Source organism: Athalia rosae, chromosome 3, assembly GCF_917208135.1.
Source record: "Athalia rosae chromosome 3, iyAthRosa1.1, whole genome shotgun sequence".
In the NCBI taxonomy this organism is placed as follows: domain Eukaryota; kingdom Metazoa; phylum Arthropoda; class Insecta; order Hymenoptera; family Athaliidae; genus Athalia; species Athalia rosae.
The window spans coordinates 25,202,104-25,224,643 of record NC_064028.1 but is presented as its reverse complement, the minus strand read 5'-3'; the positions used below and the strand labels follow the sequence as shown (position 1 = coordinate 25,224,643).

At 39.2% G+C, this 22,540-nt stretch overlaps 1 protein-coding gene across 4 annotated transcripts in view; it reads right to left on the bottom strand.

Annotated features, from left to right (window-relative positions):
• Nucleotides 1-21,327, bottom strand: part of LOC105686922 (thyrotropin-releasing hormone receptor) — a 48,598-nt gene extending 27,271 nt beyond the window's left edge. Inside the window, exons 1-4 of one of the 4 annotated variants that reach the window (XM_048651617.1) lie at nucleotides 20,669-21,327; nucleotides 18,280-18,385; nucleotides 16,969-17,090; nucleotides 13,004-13,166 (exon numbers count right to left, since the gene is read on the bottom strand). In XM_048651617.1, the coding sequence (XP_048507574.1) occupies nucleotides 13,004-13,166; nucleotides 16,969-17,049 (244 nt within the window). In that variant the 5' untranslated portion in view covers nucleotides 17,050-17,090; nucleotides 18,280-18,385; nucleotides 20,669-21,327. Of the gene's footprint in view, nucleotides 1-13,003; nucleotides 13,167-16,968; nucleotides 17,091-17,210; nucleotides 18,386-19,264; nucleotides 19,513-20,668 lie in introns of those variants that run through there. The other 3 variants (XM_012402193.3, XM_012402195.2, XM_048651616.1) reach the window with 3 other exon arrangements.
• Nucleotides 21,328-22,540: the final 1,213 nt, after the last annotated feature.

The following is a 22,540-nucleotide window of genomic DNA, read 5'->3' as shown; positions in this document are numbered from 1 at the left end:
CGAGAGAATTTCGAGATTTTGAATTCTCCGTTTTTGGAAATACATCCCTGAAAACTGAGCGATACCTATAATTCAGAGTGTGACCTCATAACGCGGCGTGCCTATCGTTTGAAAATTTATTTCTATTTCAGCTCTTTATTCACGTTTTTCTTTTTATTACTAGTTTCAGATAATGACTTGACTTTTTATTGCTTTCGATATGCATAAATGATCAATTCATATTCATGATATTCTTTTGAAAGAAAGAAAATAAAAGAAAAAATGAACAAATTCAGTACACCGTAGATATACCCACGTAATTATTTTTCGTGAATTATTCTTCGTTGTATGAAAATATTGATTATTTGAACATATCGTTGGCACAAAGGTGGTGAAATTTGAAAAAATAATTGTTTTAATTATACACGAAAATATCGCACTCACTTGAAAAATTTTCAAAAAAATATTCCGAAACATTTACTAGATGCGTTCGTGAAAATTATTCTCTTTTTTTGTCCTAACGAACTTTGCTTGCATATTCTGCGCCCGAAAGTCGCACGAAACGATACAACGATCGTTATGCAGCGAGCCGTACAAGCAGTAAAGAGAAAAAATTTTAATTCCCTGTTCCGTTTCTCATAGTTATGCAAATCGAAATGGAAAATCGGGTGAATGTAGCTACGATGCAAAGTCTTATCAATTGCAACTTGTGTTATATACAACTGCTGTTGAATTAGCATATGACCGGTGAGCGCGTTTTATGACGTACGAGAGAGAAGATAGAACTCGCGCACGCTTCGAGTCACTATCTATATGGGTTAGTTTGCGCGTTTGACGCTCAAAATTTTCGTCATGTTTCAATCCTTGAATAAAAACGAAAAATGGACGGAATATCGCACAAATGAATAGAGAAGAAAATATATATATATATCAAATTTCGGAAGGACCGCGTATGAAAGGATGAAAGTTGAAAGCCAATGACCAATCGTGACAAACTGCAAGCGTGTACATACATAAAGACCTCCTATTCATACATATGTATACGTATGTACATACGTATAGATACGACCGACCTGCTTCCATTCCTTTCTTTCGTCTTCGCTTCGTTGTAAAGGATTACAACCCCCATAGATGAAAATATCAATTAGACCGGCTGCCGAAAGCGATCGTCGATCGATCCTCGAAACCTTGCCGATGTACATCCATGTACAAATTGCGTATGTGGTATATAGGTGATACTATGTGATTTGTATTTATCGATCGACCTTTTTTCCTCCGTTATAGAGATACATATGTACTACAGACATCTTGCACATACTGTACGCTATCGGATAAAGTGGAAACCAGCGGCATACCTTTTTTCCCCTTCCGAGAAAAAGGAAAGATTTCTGTTCTCAACTACCACCACGAGATCCTCCCCTTCACTCCACTCTCATCTCTAGACCGCAACGCTGCGTCTCGCGGTTATACTTTTACACTTGTATAGGATCAAAACGGATTCTACCGAAATTCCTTCACATTTCACGGAGACCTCTGCCAATGGATAAAAATATTCGGTACATATGTGGAAAGGTATTTATCGTATGCGAGATACATCGACGAATCTTACGTAGAAATTTCATTCGTTCCGCCCTCGAATTTGGAACACGAATTTCCAAAATATTTCTTGCGGCAATTTCGAGTGTTTTGAAGAAAATCAGATGAGAATGAGAAATGAAATGAGAAAAAAGAAACAAAAGGAAAGAAAAGTCGCGATATGTGCGTACGGGGAAAACGAAAAATTCGTTCGATTTACAACGTACATACGTGTACGTATGTGTATTATCTGATATCCAATATCCATTTATGGACGCAACCATGACCCACCTCAAAGTAAAAAAAACTCTCAAGGACATGGATAAAGTGAAGGAGAGCGATAGCGATGAAACAAAAATCGGAACGATGGATCCTCGATTTGAATCCTTCGAAAAATCGAGAAATCCAGAATATTGAAAATCACGCGCTCAAAATGTGTACATTCGAAAACGATTCCTCGGTTCGTCAATTTTCGTATATGCAGCTTATAGTACGAAAACAATTATAAGAATTTAGGTTGCCCGAGGTACTGGAAAAGATTCACAAAATATCAACAATCAACGGAAAATGACTTCCCCCTTTTTTTTTTTCAATCTACCCGAAGAACTTTGGTATCGCTGGTTCGATTCGAAAATTCTGTAATCTGTACGTATGTAAGCAGGGATGTGTGGTATACGTTTGCGGTGAACGTTTTTAGAAATACATATAAATAATCCTTTCAAGCACTCAACCGTAATAGACGAAAGGGGAAAGATTCCTAGGGATCTCTCGCATGCGTGTGTGACCCGATTCGTCGAAAATTAGGATATACTCGGGCATCCGCGTACGTATACCGCTTCCACATGTACACGGGGACGCGTATGAGCCGATCGGACGAATTGAATTGATAAATCAATCGGCGAGCGAGTGAAATTCTGATTGATATAAAACGTATATGTATATACAAACGGGGCTATTTCTATCGAATGGAATTAAAAAACTTGTTCGCGTGGAAATATTCCAAATAATAATCTAGATTCATCCCACAAACAAATTTCAACTTCAAATGAAAGGTGGCGTACTACGGAGAAAAAAAAAAAAGGCATAAACATACCAAATCGAAATTATTATCCGTTTCAGCTATTCTAGAACAAATTGAATCGCGGAATAAATTGAGGAAATTGTGAAGAACGATAGAATTTTTCTCCCACTTTCTCTAATTTTTTTTTTATTTCCTTCTCCTCGTAGGTTTATAAATATAGATGTCGTACCATTTCAAAGTCCTTCAGAATCATATTCCGAGATTAAATCTCCCCCACTTGAATTAATGGACCGTTTTAGGATAAATCAATACTGCAGCAACACACATCACCCGTTTCAGCACCGCATCAAACATTATCGCCTACCTCACACGCCGAAAGAAGTCGGAAATGAAGAGGAATAAAAAACCAAGATTATAGCTACTGAAGTAAAAGTGATGCACAGTTTTTAGGAATTTAGTCTCTTCGCCTCAAACGATTCTCCGTTACGATTGCAATCACGGTTCGATTGGAACGACTCGTGTTAGTTTTTTCTTGCTCACCATAATGAATCGACACGTGGAGTTCGTTTGAAAGTCAACGGCCATGCGTACGATTGTTTTCTTTTTTTTCTTTCTGGAACGGTTGAACTGTACACTGGAATGAACGGTGTATACGCACACTGTAATCTCTGAGATTAGAATGACATTTACATTGGGTAAGTCCGCGTTAATTAAGACACAGCGAAATCCGGTTTATTCACTCGACGTTACGCGACGTTAGCGATTCTAATTGTAAGAAAATTTTCTCCGCTTTTTATGCACGTGCGCTAGGGAAACGTGGATCAAAAGTTTAAAATAGAAAAAGAAAAAAAAACTACGTAGGATTCAAACTGGAAGAACTAATCCACAAGAAAACGAAACCCTTCCGTGACGTCGCGCTTATCTTTGAAAGTTGAAAAGATCAAAAAAGGTTGCGAAAAATTGTGCGTATGGAACTTGAACACATAGGTATCAATCTGCATGTCAAATTGGCGTATCCCTGAGATGTCGAAGCGATAAAATGAGGAAAAAAAAATCTATGCCCTGACCACAACACGTTTCATTCCAATCGACGTAATTGACATTTTTACCGTTAGGGAAATTCCCTCGGAATTTCAGGGATACGTTGAACTTACATTATTCCTGACCCTTGATACGCGTATCTATAAATTTTGACTCGTCAATTTGATACCCATTCACCAATGGAAACTGAATTTGTAAAAGCGTTTTCGCTTCGCATGAGTAGGTATATGAATCTTACGTGAAGTTACGTATGTAGCGCACACATATTCTCTTTTCTATATACTCGTATGTAAAATTTTGAATATCTGTTGAATATAAATTGCTTTATACCTTCAAGAAATTTATTTTTTCGCCATACCCGTCATGTATAACGTCATCACGAATTTTCCCATACACATATGCCTACCTATACAGTAATGTACGTATATGTATACGTATACTCAAGCAGCAAGAAATTCGCCGCTCCTGCCGTTTGTCAAAAAATTCTTTCGCCGTCAACTTTTTAGCGTCTTCTGTTCGCACACCGCGAACATCATGCGGAAAGACAGAATGAAAAAGAAGATCTACAGCGCATTCTTCATTCTTATCACGATTTTTTTCCTTCTCTTTTTTTTGCTCTCGTAAATTCCCCTTCATTCGAAGATTTATACGTCAAAAGTTCGTTACAGACCAGATCTGTTTCGAAAATTAACAATCGTTTCATCCGGTAGCCGATTGCAATATTTGGTACGGGAACTTGTTCGAAACTTGAATGGTCCCGAATTGAATATACGACGTCGACTTTACGCGGCTGATGATCAATGGCGATTCAAATTTTCTTCCAAAGCGAAAGGGAATTGGGTGCAAAAGTGGAAAATAGATCGAGCACAAAACCCTCACGGCAAACCGGTGTGTATAATGGATTATTATTATCATTATCATTTGATACAAAGGTGCAGCCGCAGTGGGAGGAAATCCAGGAGATTAACCTCTAAAACTAGAAGCACTAAATCCTCGTTATTTACGAGGACAAGCCAGTGACATAATTCTACTAAATAATTGGATGGTAAATTCAATACCTCACCATGCCGCCGGTACCCATGTATACAGGTATTTATATACACACGTATAACTTGGGTACAGGAGGTGATGGGGGGCAGAAGAAAAGAGGAGCGAAGACGGGATGGAGAGGGAAATTAACGGAAAAGGAAAAGGGGAAGGGAAAGGGAAAGGGAAAGGGAAAGGTCGACCCCCTGTCGCAATCTCTTGGCACACAATTAACGGACACATGGACATATGTGCGAAAGTTTAACAGAACTTTATAATCGAAATGAAATTTTATCGATCCACATAGATGGGAAAAGAAAAATGAATAAAAAATATGCATGCGATTGAAGGTTTGAAATCAGACGAAATACCTAGTCGGGTACGTAGTCACCCGTAGTTTCATCAGATTCATCTATTTTCGTCGTGTGGTGATCTTCTGCATCGCACGTGTCTTTTCATTTAGAGTAGAATTATTCGGACGTGTGGAAAAAAGCCTCTTACACCTGGATTGCCCGGTCAAAAGGAGGGTGGACTTCAAATTTTTGAATCTGACAAGGTTACATAAATGAATAGCTCGAAGTGAAGATTCTGTGACATTTACCAAATATTCCTCCATTTTTTTTTGCTCATGCATTTGTCGTGAAAATCATTCGCACAATTTTCAGCCTATCTCAATCTTGTTCCATGAACCAGTCAAATCGGATGTTGAAATTTTGACGTCGTGTTTAAAAAATGAAGAATAAGTAACAAAAGTTTATTATTCTTTTGAAATATTCTCTTCGCTGACGAGCTGACAATGAGAGTTTTCATAGATTTCTACTTTCCACGCAAAGATTTCGAATCGCTGTTAAAATCTGAATAAAAATTTCTTGATCTTTTCACCATCTAATTAACTTGTCAACGACATTGAATAAGAAAGTTTGATTACACCGATTAAGAGTTTTCAAAGATTAATATGTTTCGTCGAGCGAAACAATTATCCCCATCGCGAACATGACCATCTCGAGAAAACAAAAAAATTATATCCACATGTGGATTGAAACAGATCGATTGGAAATTGGCGAACAATTTTACCAGTTTTTATTTTTACTTCCGGCAAGAGGAAAATTCAAAACTAAGACCGTCGCGCGACTTTTTTATTTTTTCGTTCGCGTCTCAGATTTTCTCCATGAAATTCTCCATTGTCAGATTTCTTTCTTCGCTATCCTATCCCGTGTTATTCATGAGAAAATTACTAGTCATACTACTGTGTCAATAATGCCTAATGAATACCGGGTGAATTCTACTATGAGGTTATTTCGATTTATTTCGAGTGACAAAAAAGCAATTGGCGAGACGTCGCACGTCGTCTACTCGTGCCGCAGGAAGGGCCCTCGGGTTCCGAATGTCACTCACCTTCCTCCCCCGCAGCCGGTCCTCCCAACACTCATACATAACATCCATACATGCATACATGTATACACGATTAGGCAGGGGGAAGCATTTTTATAGTTATTCTTTTTTGTCCTCGTTAATTTGTTTCCCCCCGCTTCGGACCCACTTTTCCTAGCCCAGTTTTGGCGTGATTTTACGTAAACCGATTGCGAAACGAATACGATTCGACGAGTTGTAAAAGAGTAAAATCTGATCGGATGACGTGCGGATTTTCTTGTGGCGCAAGAAAGGGTTGATACGCGGCGCAGGTTATATCGGGTAGAGAGAATTATGGAGGGCGTAAATCATACCAAGTGAGAATTAGTTCCGCGGAGTTGAGAGATTCGTTGCAACCGGAATATAATGGGCATGTCTAATGCAGCCGTAAAATATATCAAGATATATGGTTTGTACGTATGTGAGCATAGCGCACGGTGTAAAAGCAGCGTCTAGTTAAACGTGTATCGTTGCTACGACTCATTGGACCGATGCCAGACGCTGGTGCAATCGGAGGTAAATTCATGCTTAATTCAACGTAGACACTGCGCGATTCGCGTATTATTTACCGGAAATTCGGTTTCCCATATGTATAAGCGGATAACTATGCTCGACGCTCTGGACGAAAAGAGATGGCGCGTGGAAATTGAATTGAATTTCGTCCGTCGATTCGAAATGGAAATGCGGATGAAAGTGTTTTAATTGAATCGCCGCGGAAGAAACACCATTCGAAACGTGAACTTTGTCGGTTACCGTTGATCCCGCGTTCGCAGGTTCGCATGGCCACGCTGTGAAATATTTTCATCAAATAATACCATTGTTGGACCGAAATTTTTCGAACTGCGGAGTTACCCACGTCGAGCGAATTTCAATTCGGGAGTCTCGAACAAATATCATCGTGCAAAAAACTGCACTTGGTCGTGCACCTGTCGATGAAAATCGGAATGGAAAGAGTCCATTGTGCGCCACATTTTATCACCTTCGGTCGGGCGAGCGTAGCGTTTTGAATCACAGTCGATACTACGGGTGTTGAAACTGGCGCCAACATCGGTCCGAACCTGGGTCGAAAATCTTTCATAAAAGTACCGTGGGAAATTCGAGAGGCATCGTGGTATTTACGCCCGGAATGAGTGTTAAATTCCGATTTATAGTCGATAGCGGACTGCGTGAATCGGCTCACCGTCGGACGAATAAAGTTCGCTTGGGAATCGCTATCTGCCACCCGTCACTACTTCGCTATAAACCCTGGATGATGTTTGGCGATATAAAATTAACTGCTCGGGGAATGTTACGAAAAGAAAAACTTGGCCAGCTGTTGCTCGCTGGTAAAATTAAATAACGCCAGCTATAATCGGGTTGAGTAAGACGCTCCGATCGAATTGAAATGCAGAAGTGCTTCTGCTGCATAAAATCGGTTTCCGAAATTGAGCTATTCAACATCCATCGCACCCGAACTTGTAAAAGTTGTACACCTCGGAACAGCAAACATTGCGTGCGGTCCGCTTAACAACTGCTTCAATCGCTTTGAACTGCAACGATTTTTTTAAACTCCGTCGAACCATCAACGAACTTGTTGATTTTTCCTTTCGGTTTGATGTGGCCGGTAATATTTGAATCGAAACGTTGAATCTCTTGCGATAAAATAATCAGCGCAAGAGCGAGAAGAAACACGTGCGAGTCGCGAAACGATGTCAGGTCCGAAAATTTTGCATTACACCTCCGTAATTTTTGCACAATAGCGGGATATGTGTGGCTAAATATAAAATTCAACATCATCATTTATAAGTAGTGAAATTTCGGCAGATTTAATACAATCGTAAAAGTCGGTTTCGCAGCTGCGCCGCCTTGACACGATACAGCACGGTACATGGGGTATAACGTACGCGTGTATACGTGAAAACCCCGATGAAACGTATACAGTTTCTAGTTTTATACGTGAAATTCCGATAACTTCAGTTGGCAAGTTCAGACGACGACACGTGGCTCGTGCGAGTTTTGACCGACTCGTTATATTCGCACAACTTTGAACTGCTTTAACGACTTTTCTCGTTGTAATAAGTGGCATTCGCGCCTTTCGGCTCACCGTATATCCGTACCACCGCGCGACGCGCTACCTTCCATTCGGCTGCTTTTGATTTTTCGAGTTAAACGCGCAAAACCGTTGGTAAACAATCGACCGGAAGTCCCGATCTTTCGATCGGTATCTCGCCGAGTGTTATACAAGTAAAAAATATTCTTGTAAACATCCCTCCGAAGAAGACATAGAATTCGCTCGATTTTCACCATCGACTTCGTCAATCGTTTCTATTTCTCCAACTCAAGAAGATATATCTATTTTCAGAGACTGTACCTTCTCTCGACGGGAAGAGCAATTTTGGCGAACGTAAGATTTTTTCTTTTTTTTTTCTTCAAACACCCCACGCACCGACCGATTCTAAGCGAGACCAAGAATGTTGGTTCGAAGTAAACGCTCGAGCGACCTCTCGTTAGTTCTACATGATCCTGCGATGTTTTTCGAGTCAGCGACTCGCGTTTGATTAAAAAGCTCCAGCTAGATAATTTCTCAGCATACCTGCAGCGAAGTGCGACACAGAGTCCTGCAGACGTAAGTATAACTACTCGCTATTCGGATATGATTCGAGTTGAAACCGTGCGCGCACGTGCATTATAATCATCTAATTAAGATTATCCAGCTTGTGCCGAGTTGAACTCAACGCGGAAGACTCCGGTACATCCATAGATTTTCTGCAATCACCTCAGCTAAGCCTCAAACGAGTCTCACGGGTATTATAAATCGCGTGGCCATCGCCGAAAGCCAATCGATTCGAATATTCGAATCCAAAAAAAAAAAGGACGAAAAAACTTCTCTCGGAAGTGCTTTATCGCAACTTTTCAAATTTTCCGTGAAATAAATATGAAAAAATCCACTCTGTCTCTTTTCACAGATGCGATAATATGCGTATGCTTTACGCTCGTTACGTATAACTTTTGAATCACGTTATGACTCCGACTCAATTTCATCTAGAATTGCACGTTGTGACGTCCGGAATCTCATATTTCCCTTGGGATAAATCTTCGCCGATTGGTTCTTAATTATTTTTCAACCTCTACAGACCTTTTTTTATACAACGATTGTTTCGGATGGCCGAATTCGTCGGCTCGGACCTCACCCTAGTAATGAATCATTTATTGGGCCACGAACTTTACGAGCTTTTTATTGCCCGCCGCCGGTACCTATAGATACACCCTATATCTACTCCGGAACGACACTGTCTTGAGAAACTGCCACATTTCTTTCTTTTTCTTCGTTTCTCTTTTTTCTTTTTTCTTTTCTCTTTTTTCCTCTCCCAGGTGAAGGGGTAGCGGTATACCTACCGAGTGGGTATTTTTACGACTTATTATCGTAGCGAAATATTTAGAATTGGGGGTACCATCAGGCATCGTTACGGTTGTGATGGTTTTCCTTCGGTTTTTTGTGAAAACCAAAAAACTGCAGGGCTTTTTGGTGTCGAATTGATCTCAGATTAAAAAAAAAATTGTAGATTTGTCAAACGAAAAATAGATTCAAATTACGCACGATGCACGTTGTACATCGGGAAATCCTAAGAGGTCTCGAATCGTGTGAAACTGTGACTTTATATGAGGTATGCTGGGTGTACAGAAAACGTAGCCACATACTTTGACAATTGATACTTCATTAGCGCGATGGTTATTTGATGGTAATTATTATCATGTACCTATAGCTGCTCGCGAGCGAATCAACTAAAATTCACACAAATTATTCAATAGTGGTAATTGAGAAGCGTTTGCTGCGAGCGATGTAAAATTATTCGGAGTATGTTCCAAAATTAATTTGATAAAACAATGAAATTCAGAAAGCCTACGCGACTGAGAAACGTTAGGTCCATATTTTAATATTCAGCGTAAATATATGGGGATCGCTTTGATCTGCGTGAATTTTCTCTACAATTTTGTCAGTTTTTTTTCCTACATGTTCTACCCCGGAAATAATTTCTGTCATTTTTCTTCTCTAAATCCATTACACTGAAACTGTACGAATGTCACTCAATTCTATACTCCCTCCAAATTATTTTCGACCGAAATTATATTGCACGAATCAGGCAGATCCCTTTTTTCACACAAGTTTCGGAAGTTGCGAAATTATTTCCGTTAAACGAATAACGACAGTGATAATTAGAAGAAGAAGTTTGAAAATAATGAGGAGAATTGAAGAAAAGAAAGAAATTATATGGAAACCGTTCGCAAAATCGAGCAAAGCTTTCAGCGCTAGTAATCGTGCGAGCTGATTTTTTTTTATGGAACAAGTACCGTCGCAATGCACAGGTCAAACGTGACCTCGCGTTTTTCGAAACTATCAACTTGTTATTTTCGGATGTTCAACGCGGATGTACATTTCTCGCAATGTCTCTACATTCCATCCTTACCGTGCTTCTCGTCAAGATCATTTCCGTCCCACGCGAGAGTTCAACCCACAGCTCTAATCGCCGCTATTAAACGTTCTATCTACGTTACGTGTAACATGAGCCTCATTTTACACTTTACTCAAGTGAATTTTCAGAATTACTCAAATCCGACTTCGACCGCAACTGCCAAACCAAATGGAACACTGAGAAATGGCATTCGTGCACTTGCTCCACAAACTGCAACCTCGTGACAATCCTTCATCCTTACTGGAACGAAGTTTTCATTTCATTCGTCAATTTCCAAAAAAAATTGATTTCACTCGATCGAGCGTGAGGCGTGCGTTATAACGGTATATTTGCCACCCTATTTCGGCACACGCCATGCTGCAGCTACGGAGAGGGAAGACGCAGAGATTTTTTCCTTTCATCTTTCCTTTTTTTTTGGCAAACGGTTCGACGCGAAATAAGGGTCGAAAGGGGAAAGAGGGAGGGCGAAAGAGGGCGGAAAACTAGTTTTGGGTTTGGGTTGAACGAGCGATTGTTAATGTCGAGAGATATGTCGCGCCCCTCGCGCTCGCGACTCCGCCGCCACGGCCGTTGCACGAGAAGTGACACGTGATCGCATATATGAACGAGGAGGTTGACGCCGATGGGAAGGGTAAAAAGAAAATTGTGATCACGCACTGATAGGGAGCAAACCTAACGTAGTTCTCACCTCATAAAACCCAGACACTAAACCCTCCTTCCCCTTCGTCCGTCCTCCGAACTCAGACCCTCCTATAACCCTAGCCCTAACCACCTCAACCCGACCGAGCCAACCCTGTCGCGCGCATAACCAGAGGACGGAAACTCCACTGCAGGGTGGTAAATATTATTATATATCACCGAACATGAACATCTTATATAATACCCGAGAAATCTAGAGACATTTACTGTATATTTTTATGTGTGAATTTTTCCACCTTTTTTCCACCTTTTTTTTCTTTTTTTTTTGTCATTCAGGGGTTGGAACGGGTATCCGTATAACACCGTTTCCGGTACGATGCTCAAATAGACGATGATAATAACTCGGCGATCACTTATACGACGCTGATATAATATACTCAAAATACTGGAATGCTTCTCTTTTTATTCTTATCTTCAAGAATTTTCGTTCGTTCGAAGCATTCTTTTTTTCTTTCTCATTCGCAAGGGAAAATGGTTTAATCGTGTATGTATACTTATACCATCGTTCGTCATCATTCAGATACCATTTACCGTAGATCAAAGTCCATCGAACTTCGGTAAAAATTTTCCTAATTCGTCGAGCAAACTACACCCAGCGATTACATGCCCGATTCGGAGTTGGAGGTCGTCGGATGCGGTGGGAATAATTGAAGCCGCGCGCATCGCGATTGTAAGATGAATTTTACACGAGATACGATCTGAATCCGCACAGTGGAAACGATACGTAGATAGAGATTTACGTACAAATACCGCAGCTGCGAGCGATCGTGACTAACAACTAACAACAAGTACGTACTACGTGCGAGTCGAATCGTATATGGGGCATTCCAGGTCAATTCCACCTCACAGTTCCAACTGTTTCACGTTTTATCATATTATAACGTATCTCGGATACCGATGCTTTCTTTTCTTCTCTTCTATCTTTCTCTATTTTACATGCGAACATTATTTGAGTCTTTTCTCTTTTATGTTCCGAATATTTTGAATCAAGTGCCCATAAAAATGAACCAGTTTTGTTGGTAAGAACGAATTCGTTATTAATCTCAAACTGATGACGAGTAGGAGAAAAAAATTCTAGATAAATCAATAAAAATAAACGATGTTGTAAAGAAACTGAAAAATACAAAAAGCATGCAGGAGTTTGAACGGACGAAGAAAAGATAGGGGGGAAAAAAATTTGATCCCGCGGGTATAAAAATGCATCTGGTGAATAACCGTTCTGCCGTCAGTACGTGTACATCCGCGTGCATAACTTATGTAGCTATAGCTATCGATGCTGAACGGAGCGAAGTTGAGAGGAGGAGAAAAACTGAATCCGTGCAGGGTATAACTTTTCCAACGGAGTTTGGAGGTTTTTTTTTTTCCAATAATTTAACCGATGCTCTCTATACTTATTCTCTACGCCGCCTAGAACAGCTGTCGCAAATATTCTACCACCGTTGCACCTGTGCCGACGCAATTTAAAAGTCTGACCGGGGGATTCCGTGCGATCACAAATTATACACATATTTATACAACATTATATCATCGATGCGCCAAGAATTATTCTCGGTAGCGCAGATGTCGCGAAAGAGAAAGAAAAAAACTGTACTGTGGGTTCGGAGAATGTCGAAATGCATCAGAAATATTTTCGGGTTACTTTTTTTTATGCGGGGATTCGTAAGTATATCATATCACTATCGACTGTCTCGACCGTTGTTTCGCTTTAAATTTTTCGATCTCACTTCGTCTACTTTGAGATGGTGAGATGGACAAAGAACCCTTTTCAAAGAACAATTAATATAACGCGTATCAGACTTACACATGTGTTCTCCGAGCGCCCAAATCTCCGGTCTTGAATTTACCTCGACCAGAACAGTCGGTGCACAAACGAGAAGAACGCAGAGGTCGGCAACGCTCAGGTTGACCAAAAATATGTTTGTGCTGTTTCTCATGTCCTTGCCCCGCAAAACAACCAGGGGGACCTGAAATGAAATTATTATAAAAAACAAGAAATAATCGATCCACCGATAATTCGAAAATGATTGGCAAATACCGGAACACGGCGATAGGCTTGCGAAAAATTAGTCGAATGTTTGTCGAAAACACGACCGAATTGGTTTTTTTTTTTTTTCGTTTCACAGAGACGCGTTTTGCCAAGGAAATTTTTTCCCGGCAACGGAATCATACGTGATATTATTCAAATCTCTAGGTTCTGATAAGTTGCTATTCGTCACCTTTTCGAACATGAGCGTAGTGGCCCAACAATAAGATCTAGTATAGTTGCAGGGATACGAGGCGTCTGGAAACCTCTTCGCTTGGATATAGTCGGACTCACTGTCACGACGCCTCTGATTTGTGGGGGAAATATATTACCCCGTGTCACCGAACCTCCGCCTCAAAGAGAGCAGCAGCGGAGTCGTCGTTAGGTTTAGCTTCTACAGGGACGTCCGAGGGGACGTCACCGTATACCCGTTACATTGCGAACGCGTCGGAGAAGGTGGGAGCCGAGAGATTAGGGATCATCGCTTCGCTGATGAAAGTCATCGAAATTATCAGATTCTCGCGTTAAACGGGAAAAACAAATTGAATAAAAAAGGGGGAAGAGAAGATAAATTGCCTGACAAATTACTTTATCAAGGTGGGCGGAGCGACGGGAGAGCGTGAAAAAATCTACTCGAATACCATTCCGCCAAGATTGCGAAAATTTGGATAACCTTGTTACGAAATTATTCAAATTATTTGCCAATGATTCGAATACAAGTACCGCGTGACCGTGCGTAATTGCTTGAGAAATTGGCACTGGTATAAAAATTTGTTTTTTGCGATCGAATATTAACATAGGAGAGAGGAAAAACTTGAAGGATTGCTCTACTCGAATTTGTTGGAATACATTTATTCATTTTATCTCGTATCTTGTTCAGGGATCGCGGGAGTAGTTTATGGTTCATCCGTCTCATTATCCTAGTTTTGATGGCGCCGCCGCGGTATAGCCCGCGCCTCGCGGCAACATCGATACAAAACTTCCGATGATTTCAGATGAGACGCTCATAAATAAAGGGTTAGTCTTACCTACGACATCCCCCTTTCCCCCTAACTGTGTACGATAAATTTTCAAAATAACATCGATACACCCGAAGACCGAGTTTCGCAAACGTCATTTCACTTTCCTTATTGTTTTTTGTAGTACCATTTCTTGTCTTCCCCTTACACCGTATAAAAATATCATCACCGAGTTTTCCCTTCCCGCGTTTCAGAATTATTTCGATTTCACTTCAACCCCCATAGACGTTTTTATGATGTTTTGTAATGTGCGATACAACCGACTACTGTGGATTATTTTTATTTTATACTACATATTACAATCACCTCATTTGGCAGATAATACATTTTTCGATAAGATAAAAATGATAATACAGCCATCCACAATGGTTGACGCCCTCCAGTTATATATCCGTCCAGTATATACGTGTTTTGGGAATACCATAAATAGTTGCATGTTCAAATATTATAAATAACGGAATATGCAAGCGGACAAGAATTGATACTGCGGATAAAATTGGTTTGTTTATCTCCTAGGAATATTCACGAAAAAATCGTCGGAGTGAACGCGTCCAGAAATTTTTCAAGATACCGAAAAATTCAAGTGTTTGATGATGAGAATTTTTGGAGAAATGGATGAAATAGAAAATCAGTAGGACACGTAAAATACGATCGTATCACGAAACAGTGAGTTTCTTTGTACGTATATAAAAAAGATTCGTTCGTCTGCAAGATTCTTCGAGAAATGTATAAGTAGGTACAGAATAGGAAGAAAATGGCGGTTAAATGATCTGAGAAGATGAGAAAGCTACTCTACATTGTCTACGGAACAAAAGAAAAAAGCACAAAGCAAAGGTGCAAAGCACGGAAGATAGTCAACGAGAAAATCCGAATTTCAATTTCTAAAACGTGCTCTTCAAACAGATTTGGAATTCCTGCGATTTTTCTTCTCCGTTTTACATTCTTTACCTTTGGATAACTTTCCGTTATTTTCGTTTCCTGCATTATCATAATCCTTTTTCTTCCTTTTTCTAATACAAAAAATTTATCGGCTAATTATCAATTTTACGCAATATATGTGGAGTGGAGTATTTTGAAAACTAATTGTATGACGCTTTCTAATGCATTTTGACATCGGAAGAACGAATCGGTTGAGTAAATTGAGCTACGAATTCTTCTCGTCGACGCACGTCAATTTTTTTGCTCCAAAAAGCGAAAAATTGGCGATAACTCGATCAATTTTATACATGGATCAATTTAACTTGTGAATTCGAATTCCTGAGACCAAAATACATAAGAATAGCCTATGAACTCGAATAGAAAAAAATGTTGATTTTTGACCTCAAAATCGGAAAAACTCCAAGGGGTACCCCTTGGAAAAATCTCAAATTTTGGGCAAAAATTTTTATTTTTTCAAATTGATCGTATGGTACTTTTCTCATGTATTTTGATCTCAGGAACACGAATCCGTCGAGCAAATTGAGCTAGGAATTTTTCCTTTTAAGATATCTCTCTTTTTCTGCTCCAAAAAGTGAAAAATTTGCGATAACTTGATCAATTTTACAGATAAATCAATTTGACTTCCAGATTCGGAATTCTGAGATCAAAATACATAAGAATAGCATATAAAATAGAAAAAAAAATTTTGGCCCAAAATCGACAAAAATCCAAGGGATACCCCTTTGGATTTTTTTCTAATTTTGGGCCAAAAATGAAATATTTTTAAAATCGATTGCAGGGCACTTTTCTAATGTATTTTGAGTCCATGAACACGAATCCGTCGATCAATTCGGGCGACGGAATTTTTACGTCCCTCAAAGCTAAAAATTTGATTCACAATCTTCATTCGATCACCACTTTTCAATATTCAAATATACGGTAGTATTTTCAGTATAGTTATAGAACAGGATATCGTCAATTAATGCGAGTCAATTTTTGTACTTGTAATACAATTCGGAGCATATGTGTACCATGAGATTCTGTTGAAAGTTGTTGCGATCAACGCATACGTCAAAATATTCGAATTTCTCGGTCTACGGGCGAACCCGAGCTACGCTGGGAGTCGGCGTAGCCGTCTTGTTGTCAGTAGGTCAGCCCTGAAGGTGACGTACCAAAACAAGGCGCCTACGCCTGTGACTACGCCGACTCCCAGCGTAGCTCGGGTTCGCCCGTAGAACGAGAAATTCGAATATTTTGACGCATGCGTTGATCGCAACCACTTTCAAGAGACGCTTACGGTATACGGCGTAAAAAATAAAAGAGAGAAAATCATTCGCTAAGATTTTGTGATTTTCAATTCTAGTTTTATTTGAAAGAGGAGAAACAAGACGAGAAGAATTGTAATAAACCTAACTTTCATTAATTATAAGGACAAGAACGAGAGGAAAAGTAGGATGTGTAAAAACCTTGTTAGTCCAAAAAGATATTTTTAATCCTCGTTTTTTTCTTGCAACCCCCTAGCGGTAATGTTCGAGGGACGCGTTTCAACCTTTAACCCCGGCTAATTACTACCTCGCTTCAGGTATGAAAGCGTTAATTTATTCAACAAGTACGCATCGTGACGAGGACGTTGATAATGACGATCATCGTCAGCTTACGGGTTATTACGTATGTCATACAGTTCGCATGGAAATAACCTTTTTGACTTTCATATACCATTACTTGAATACGCAAAAGTTACTGCGATGTAAAATAATTATACGTCGTAGACTACGCGCGTGTGTGCGAGTACATATTAAAACTTACCATAAGGTTTCCAACGACCCCCAACACCATAACCAGTATACAAACCACCATAGAGGTGTTACGAATGTAAGCCGGAAGCATATAGGGCGTTGCGGTAGCATTTTGAGAGTCGGGTCCTAGAGCTGAAACCGAGAGAACAGAAAGGAAAAATTTTTGAATTCGAAATCTCGTTAATCTTTCTCGTTAATCTTGGAATTCGTCGCGGAATACCGAAAAATAAATTTTTTAATCCAATTATTCACCTGAAAATCCTTCAGACAAAGTTGACCCCGTAACTGTAGTCGAATAATACGAAGAATTGAATTCCAGTAAGATTGAAGACATGGTCGTAAGCATTTTGAGTTTTGATAAATATTTGCAGTCGCTTGGTTTCTTATTGTTACTGTTATTATTATTGTTATTATTATTATTTCAGGATCAAGAGTTGCGCAGATTTGTTTTTTTATTTTCAATTATATAATAATACGATTATTATACGTATAGACACCACGGTTTATAGTTATCACTTATATTCAATATCGCGATAAAAATTGGACTATTATTTACGTTAACTTTTTTTTCTCTCTATCTAAAATTTTTATTTCTAACTTTTTTCTTTTTGATTTTTTGAAAATTAATCGAATCAGCCTTTTTTCATTGTAATCACCATTCGTAGCACAATTTTTTTTATTTAATTTTTTTACTTCGATATTTTTTCAATCCACTTTATCTATATTTTCGATTCACTTTATCGATTTCTTCAAATCTTCATTCACTCGTTTTTAGGCGTGTCAATTTCAATCGTTATACGTATGAATATTGATTTTTTCAATTTACAATTAACATTCCATCCGCCAAATAAATTTCCAATCTCATTTGCAGAATTTCATTCAAGTTTAGCTTACTATTTATCTATTTTGTATAATTGTAATATTTGTATGCAAACTTTGACGTGTAACAAATTACTAATCGAGGTGGAGAAGGGAAGTAAAATGTGACAACAATAACAATAAATGAATTGAAAAAAAAAAAAAAAAAAAAACAACAGAAACAAAAGGAAAAATCGAAAGAATTATAACGGCGTGTGTATAGACCCGTATTTGACGTATATGTACTTTTTCTTTCTTTCCCTCTAATTTTTTTTCTCTTCTCTTCGTAATTTATAGATGGCAGTCACTTGATCACCATAGCCGAGTAGTAACAAATACTTCTCAGCTGCCAGTGTATCACTTCCGTTGTTTCGAAATGATGACGACGATAATGTCTGTTTGGCATTTTTAGGACGTACTGGCCTTACCGGCTTGAACGAAAGTATGAAAACTTCATTATCACCTAAGAAGTTTTAGACGTCTTCTTTTCTCCTCCTCCTCGTCCTCCGCCTCCACCGCCAAAATCGTGTGAAATAAGATGACTAAGCTCTCGTAGTTTGCAGACGAATCTGAAGCACGAATTATACAAACACATGGTCAAACGTATCGTAATTTTCAATCACAAAATGCTCCGAAAAAAATTAGTTTCCAAAAATATCCTCCCATGAATGCATCAGCGAGATATGTCGAAATTCATTCGCTCACTGATTGCAAACGAATACGGAGAAAATCTCGTTTTCTTCTCTTTTGAAAAGCGAAAAAAAACAAGTAACTTTGCACAGTGTTATTTGTATAACTATGAAATTAACGTATCATCAGTTTTTACGTAAATATTGATTCGCACACGTTTCGTGCTGTAAATGGTAATTCCGAATATAATAGTTACACGAAAAATGTAAATGGGTATAGAGAATTGAAATGAACGTAGTACGGTGCGAAATCGACGATTAGAAATCACGTAGTAATTTAGGTATGTGAGTAACAAGAGCACGAGAGTTATTCGTGCTAGATACCCATCGTATCTGTAACCTATACCGTGTCTGGCTGCTGCATCTGGAGTGCTAAATGAAGCAATTATCAACGTTCAACTATTACTACGAGATTCTACGTGAATTATGTATTCAATACGGTTCAATATAACACCACGGGGCATAGTGCCATGCGTACTTGTGGTTGATTCGCGCCAAATGAGATATAAATGAATTTATAAATGAATCATTTTTTTGAATATCACAAAAACTGTTTTTGAATTTTCCACCATAGTTGCAACAGGTCGTTCGGCAGGAGTTGCGTTAATCGGCTTTGATTGGATATATCACGGTTCATTTGAATTGAAAGCTTTCACGTCAATGTGGATTAACTTACGCGCAATAACAATTAAAATTTTATCACAAATTCGATTTTCATAGATTCGATATAATGTGGATTTCCCAAATGTTATTACTCACGGTGGGATAAAACTGAAAAATAATTGCGATCGGAGTCCTGAATTCAATTCCAAATCGGGGAATTCGATTGAAATTTAATAAACGGGATAATATGTGGAAACTGGTCACTCGGTACGCCTGGCTAGTGGCAACTAAACGTGCACTCGCCAATACGTGAAATTTGTATGTACGTAAGTGAACCCCTGCTGCTCCTGAATGCTGCGCCAGCGAAGCAGAAGTGGGTGTTCACGCAGGTACAAGTGTCATTTATTGGTTAGCGCACGTTAGATTGCCGCTAAACAGGCGTACGGAGTGTACAGTTTCTACGAATCGCCCCTGCATATGAATCGAGTCGTAACGCCGTTAGAGCGACGACGAAATTAGCACTGCGTTATATCAACACTATTCGACCCCTTCGATGACGTAGATATTAATCAATTCGAAATTATTATTGATAATTGACACGACCAAAATTGGTCTCGACAACTCGCGAATTTCATTTTTGCAAACGAACGATTGTACAGTTTAATTTATACGCGACCCTTGATTCAGCAATGCTCGCTACGTGACTAACGATGTAAATGAAATCAATTCGTCATAATAACGATTTGTAAATCGATCAACGAATAATAATTCACTATTAACGATCGTTCGTTCACATTTCATCTATCAGTCGTATACCGCCAATGCCGAAGTTGAAACACGACTTGAACTTGAACAACTGCGTCAAATCACTCTACCTCAATTGTAATCAATTCCAAAAATCTGTACTTTTGAGAACTGTGAGTCGGGCAGGATTATCCAACCGGTACGAATTACGAATTTTTTTAAATATTTTTACATTTTTTATACGCTCCGTTGATTCTCTCATGATGCATTTTTATCATCTAGTCGTGCAATTTTATTTATGCAAACTGCAGCTGGTGAAAAATTAATCATCTTGCTCTAACTGCAGCACATATCAACAGTTTTATCTAACAAGGTGTTACGCTGAACATTTAATTCGAACCATTTCGCAAAAAATTTTCTGCCCCAGTTGCAATTCACATTTTGCACGCGTGAGACGCAAAAGTTGGCGACATTTGTATATCTATGTATTTTTTATTTTTGTACGGGATCGAAGTTTTGACAAATCTTCCAGCGACTCGCTTCTTCTGCCGCAGCTTTTGGCGTCTCTTATTTTGAAGACGGAATTTTTCACCGCAAATTTGCGTTCGCCCCGATTCAGAAATTTTTAAACCCGTCGATGCAGTCGATGAACAAATGTTGAAACGAGAAAGAAAATGGACATTTTTTCGGTACTGAAAATATCCGTTCCAGATTTAGCTTACGAGATAAACACTTTGAAAAAAACCAAACAACAAAAACATAAATTCACCGAAAACGCTCATGATCGATATTATTTTCAATTTCTTTCAAACTCACCACATTTTGTTTTTTACCCGTACAAAAAATTCAATCGAAATTCAGAAGGAAACCTCGCAAATTGCACTCGGCGATAAAACGAAAGAAAAATCGGCGCACTGTACGTAACTCAAATTCCAAAAAACAGGCCAGTGAACTTTTATCGAAAACCAGAACTTGAAATCGGTCAATTATTTTTTATCTTATTCTGTTTTTTCAATAGTTCTATGGTTTAGAGTATTCGGCACTCGGATCAACTCCGTGATCTCATTGTCTCATTGTTGAAATGGTAATTGCCACAAATTACAATCGTGAAGAGGATCCCCAAACAGGATAACGTTGAAATCGGCACAGGATATCGAATTTCCTTCTTTTTTTTTTTCAATTTCAAACAACTTTGCATCGATGATTTTCGCGCAACTGAGAAATGGCGAAATAATTTTCGAATCGGGAGTCGACCACCGGCGGGACATTCATAATAGCGCGTTCGTTTCTGAACTATGGATAGAGATATTTTAAAAAACACGAACTGGTGCGATAACCCTGGCGCGCGTCGGTTTGACGACGCACTGATGATAGTCGAAGACGCGGAAACCGCGAACCTCACTTGAATGAACCAACGAAATTACGCGCCTGCGCGCGTTTCGATTCAAAAGAATTCTCCGTGTGGCTCGGCTCGTTCCTTCATTTCTACACGTATCCAAGTTTCTGCATTCTGAGTATATGACCGCCGCGATGTCACACACGTATCCGAGAACTCGCGGCAGCATTTCTTCGTCTCCGGGTCTTTTCTTTTTCTTTTCCATTTTCCCACCGGTCGCTCGTCTCGTCGACCGCGATTCTTTTCTATCGGGAGGACGCGATCCCTTGCATTTCCCGCCGAATATCACCGATTTATCGCCGTCCATTTTTCAGCAAAAAAAATCAGCGGGTTCAAATTCACACGGATTAAATATAGAAACGATCGCGTTGGGAGCATCAGAATTTTGAGAATCGCAGATTCGACTCTTTTCTCTTTGCCGTCTGTCCGAAGAAGTCGTCTCAAATTGAACTCGCAATCATTTCGTTACTCCGGTTATAAATTCTACAGAAATACTCGCAAATTTCATTTACTATAGTAATTATAACGTAATACGGCTATACGTAACTCTCACCTAAGAGATTCGCATAAATTTAGGTCGTCATATCGCGCACACGGTGTACGGGTGTGCAAATATTGTCGAAACAAATGGTCACAGGTGGCAACTCGAGTGTCGAGTATAAAGGAAGGAAAAAAAACTACTATCGCCAAAAATTTTGTTCAAACATCTAAGAATTGTATTTTGTTTTTCTACTCTGGCACTCGCGACTTGATTTATACACCGATGTATAAATATAATTTCGAAAATTTGCGTTGTATATTTTCCAGAGCGATTGACTCTTTGTCCGTGAAAAAAAGTGAGAGCGATCACAGACGAGAGAAAGAACGCGAATCCATTGGAAAATGAGGTTCGCACTCGATGCGGTGTTTTCGGAATTCGAATCTAATTCATTTGTTCATGAATATTCATGGCTGCGATAAGAAAGAGAAAGTGAAAAAAGGGACACGAGGGTTTTCTAGCTCGTATATCTCATACTAGACGAGTCCCAAAGGGTTTTGGGCACGTTTTGCGGTTCGTGTATAATAATAAGACGTGTTACGTGTGGATGCATACAGGTAGGTATGTGTCATGTTTTCGGTATAGCGGGTGAAATATAAGCATAATCGTGGTTAACAAGACAGATAAGGGAATTAGGGTGTATAATACCTACGCATAATCAGCAGGTGAATGTTGTGCAGAGAAGGCATTAGTCTGTTCAAGTAATACATGAGTTTTGTGCGCTTTATTCCCTCGACAACTTCGCGACACTTTG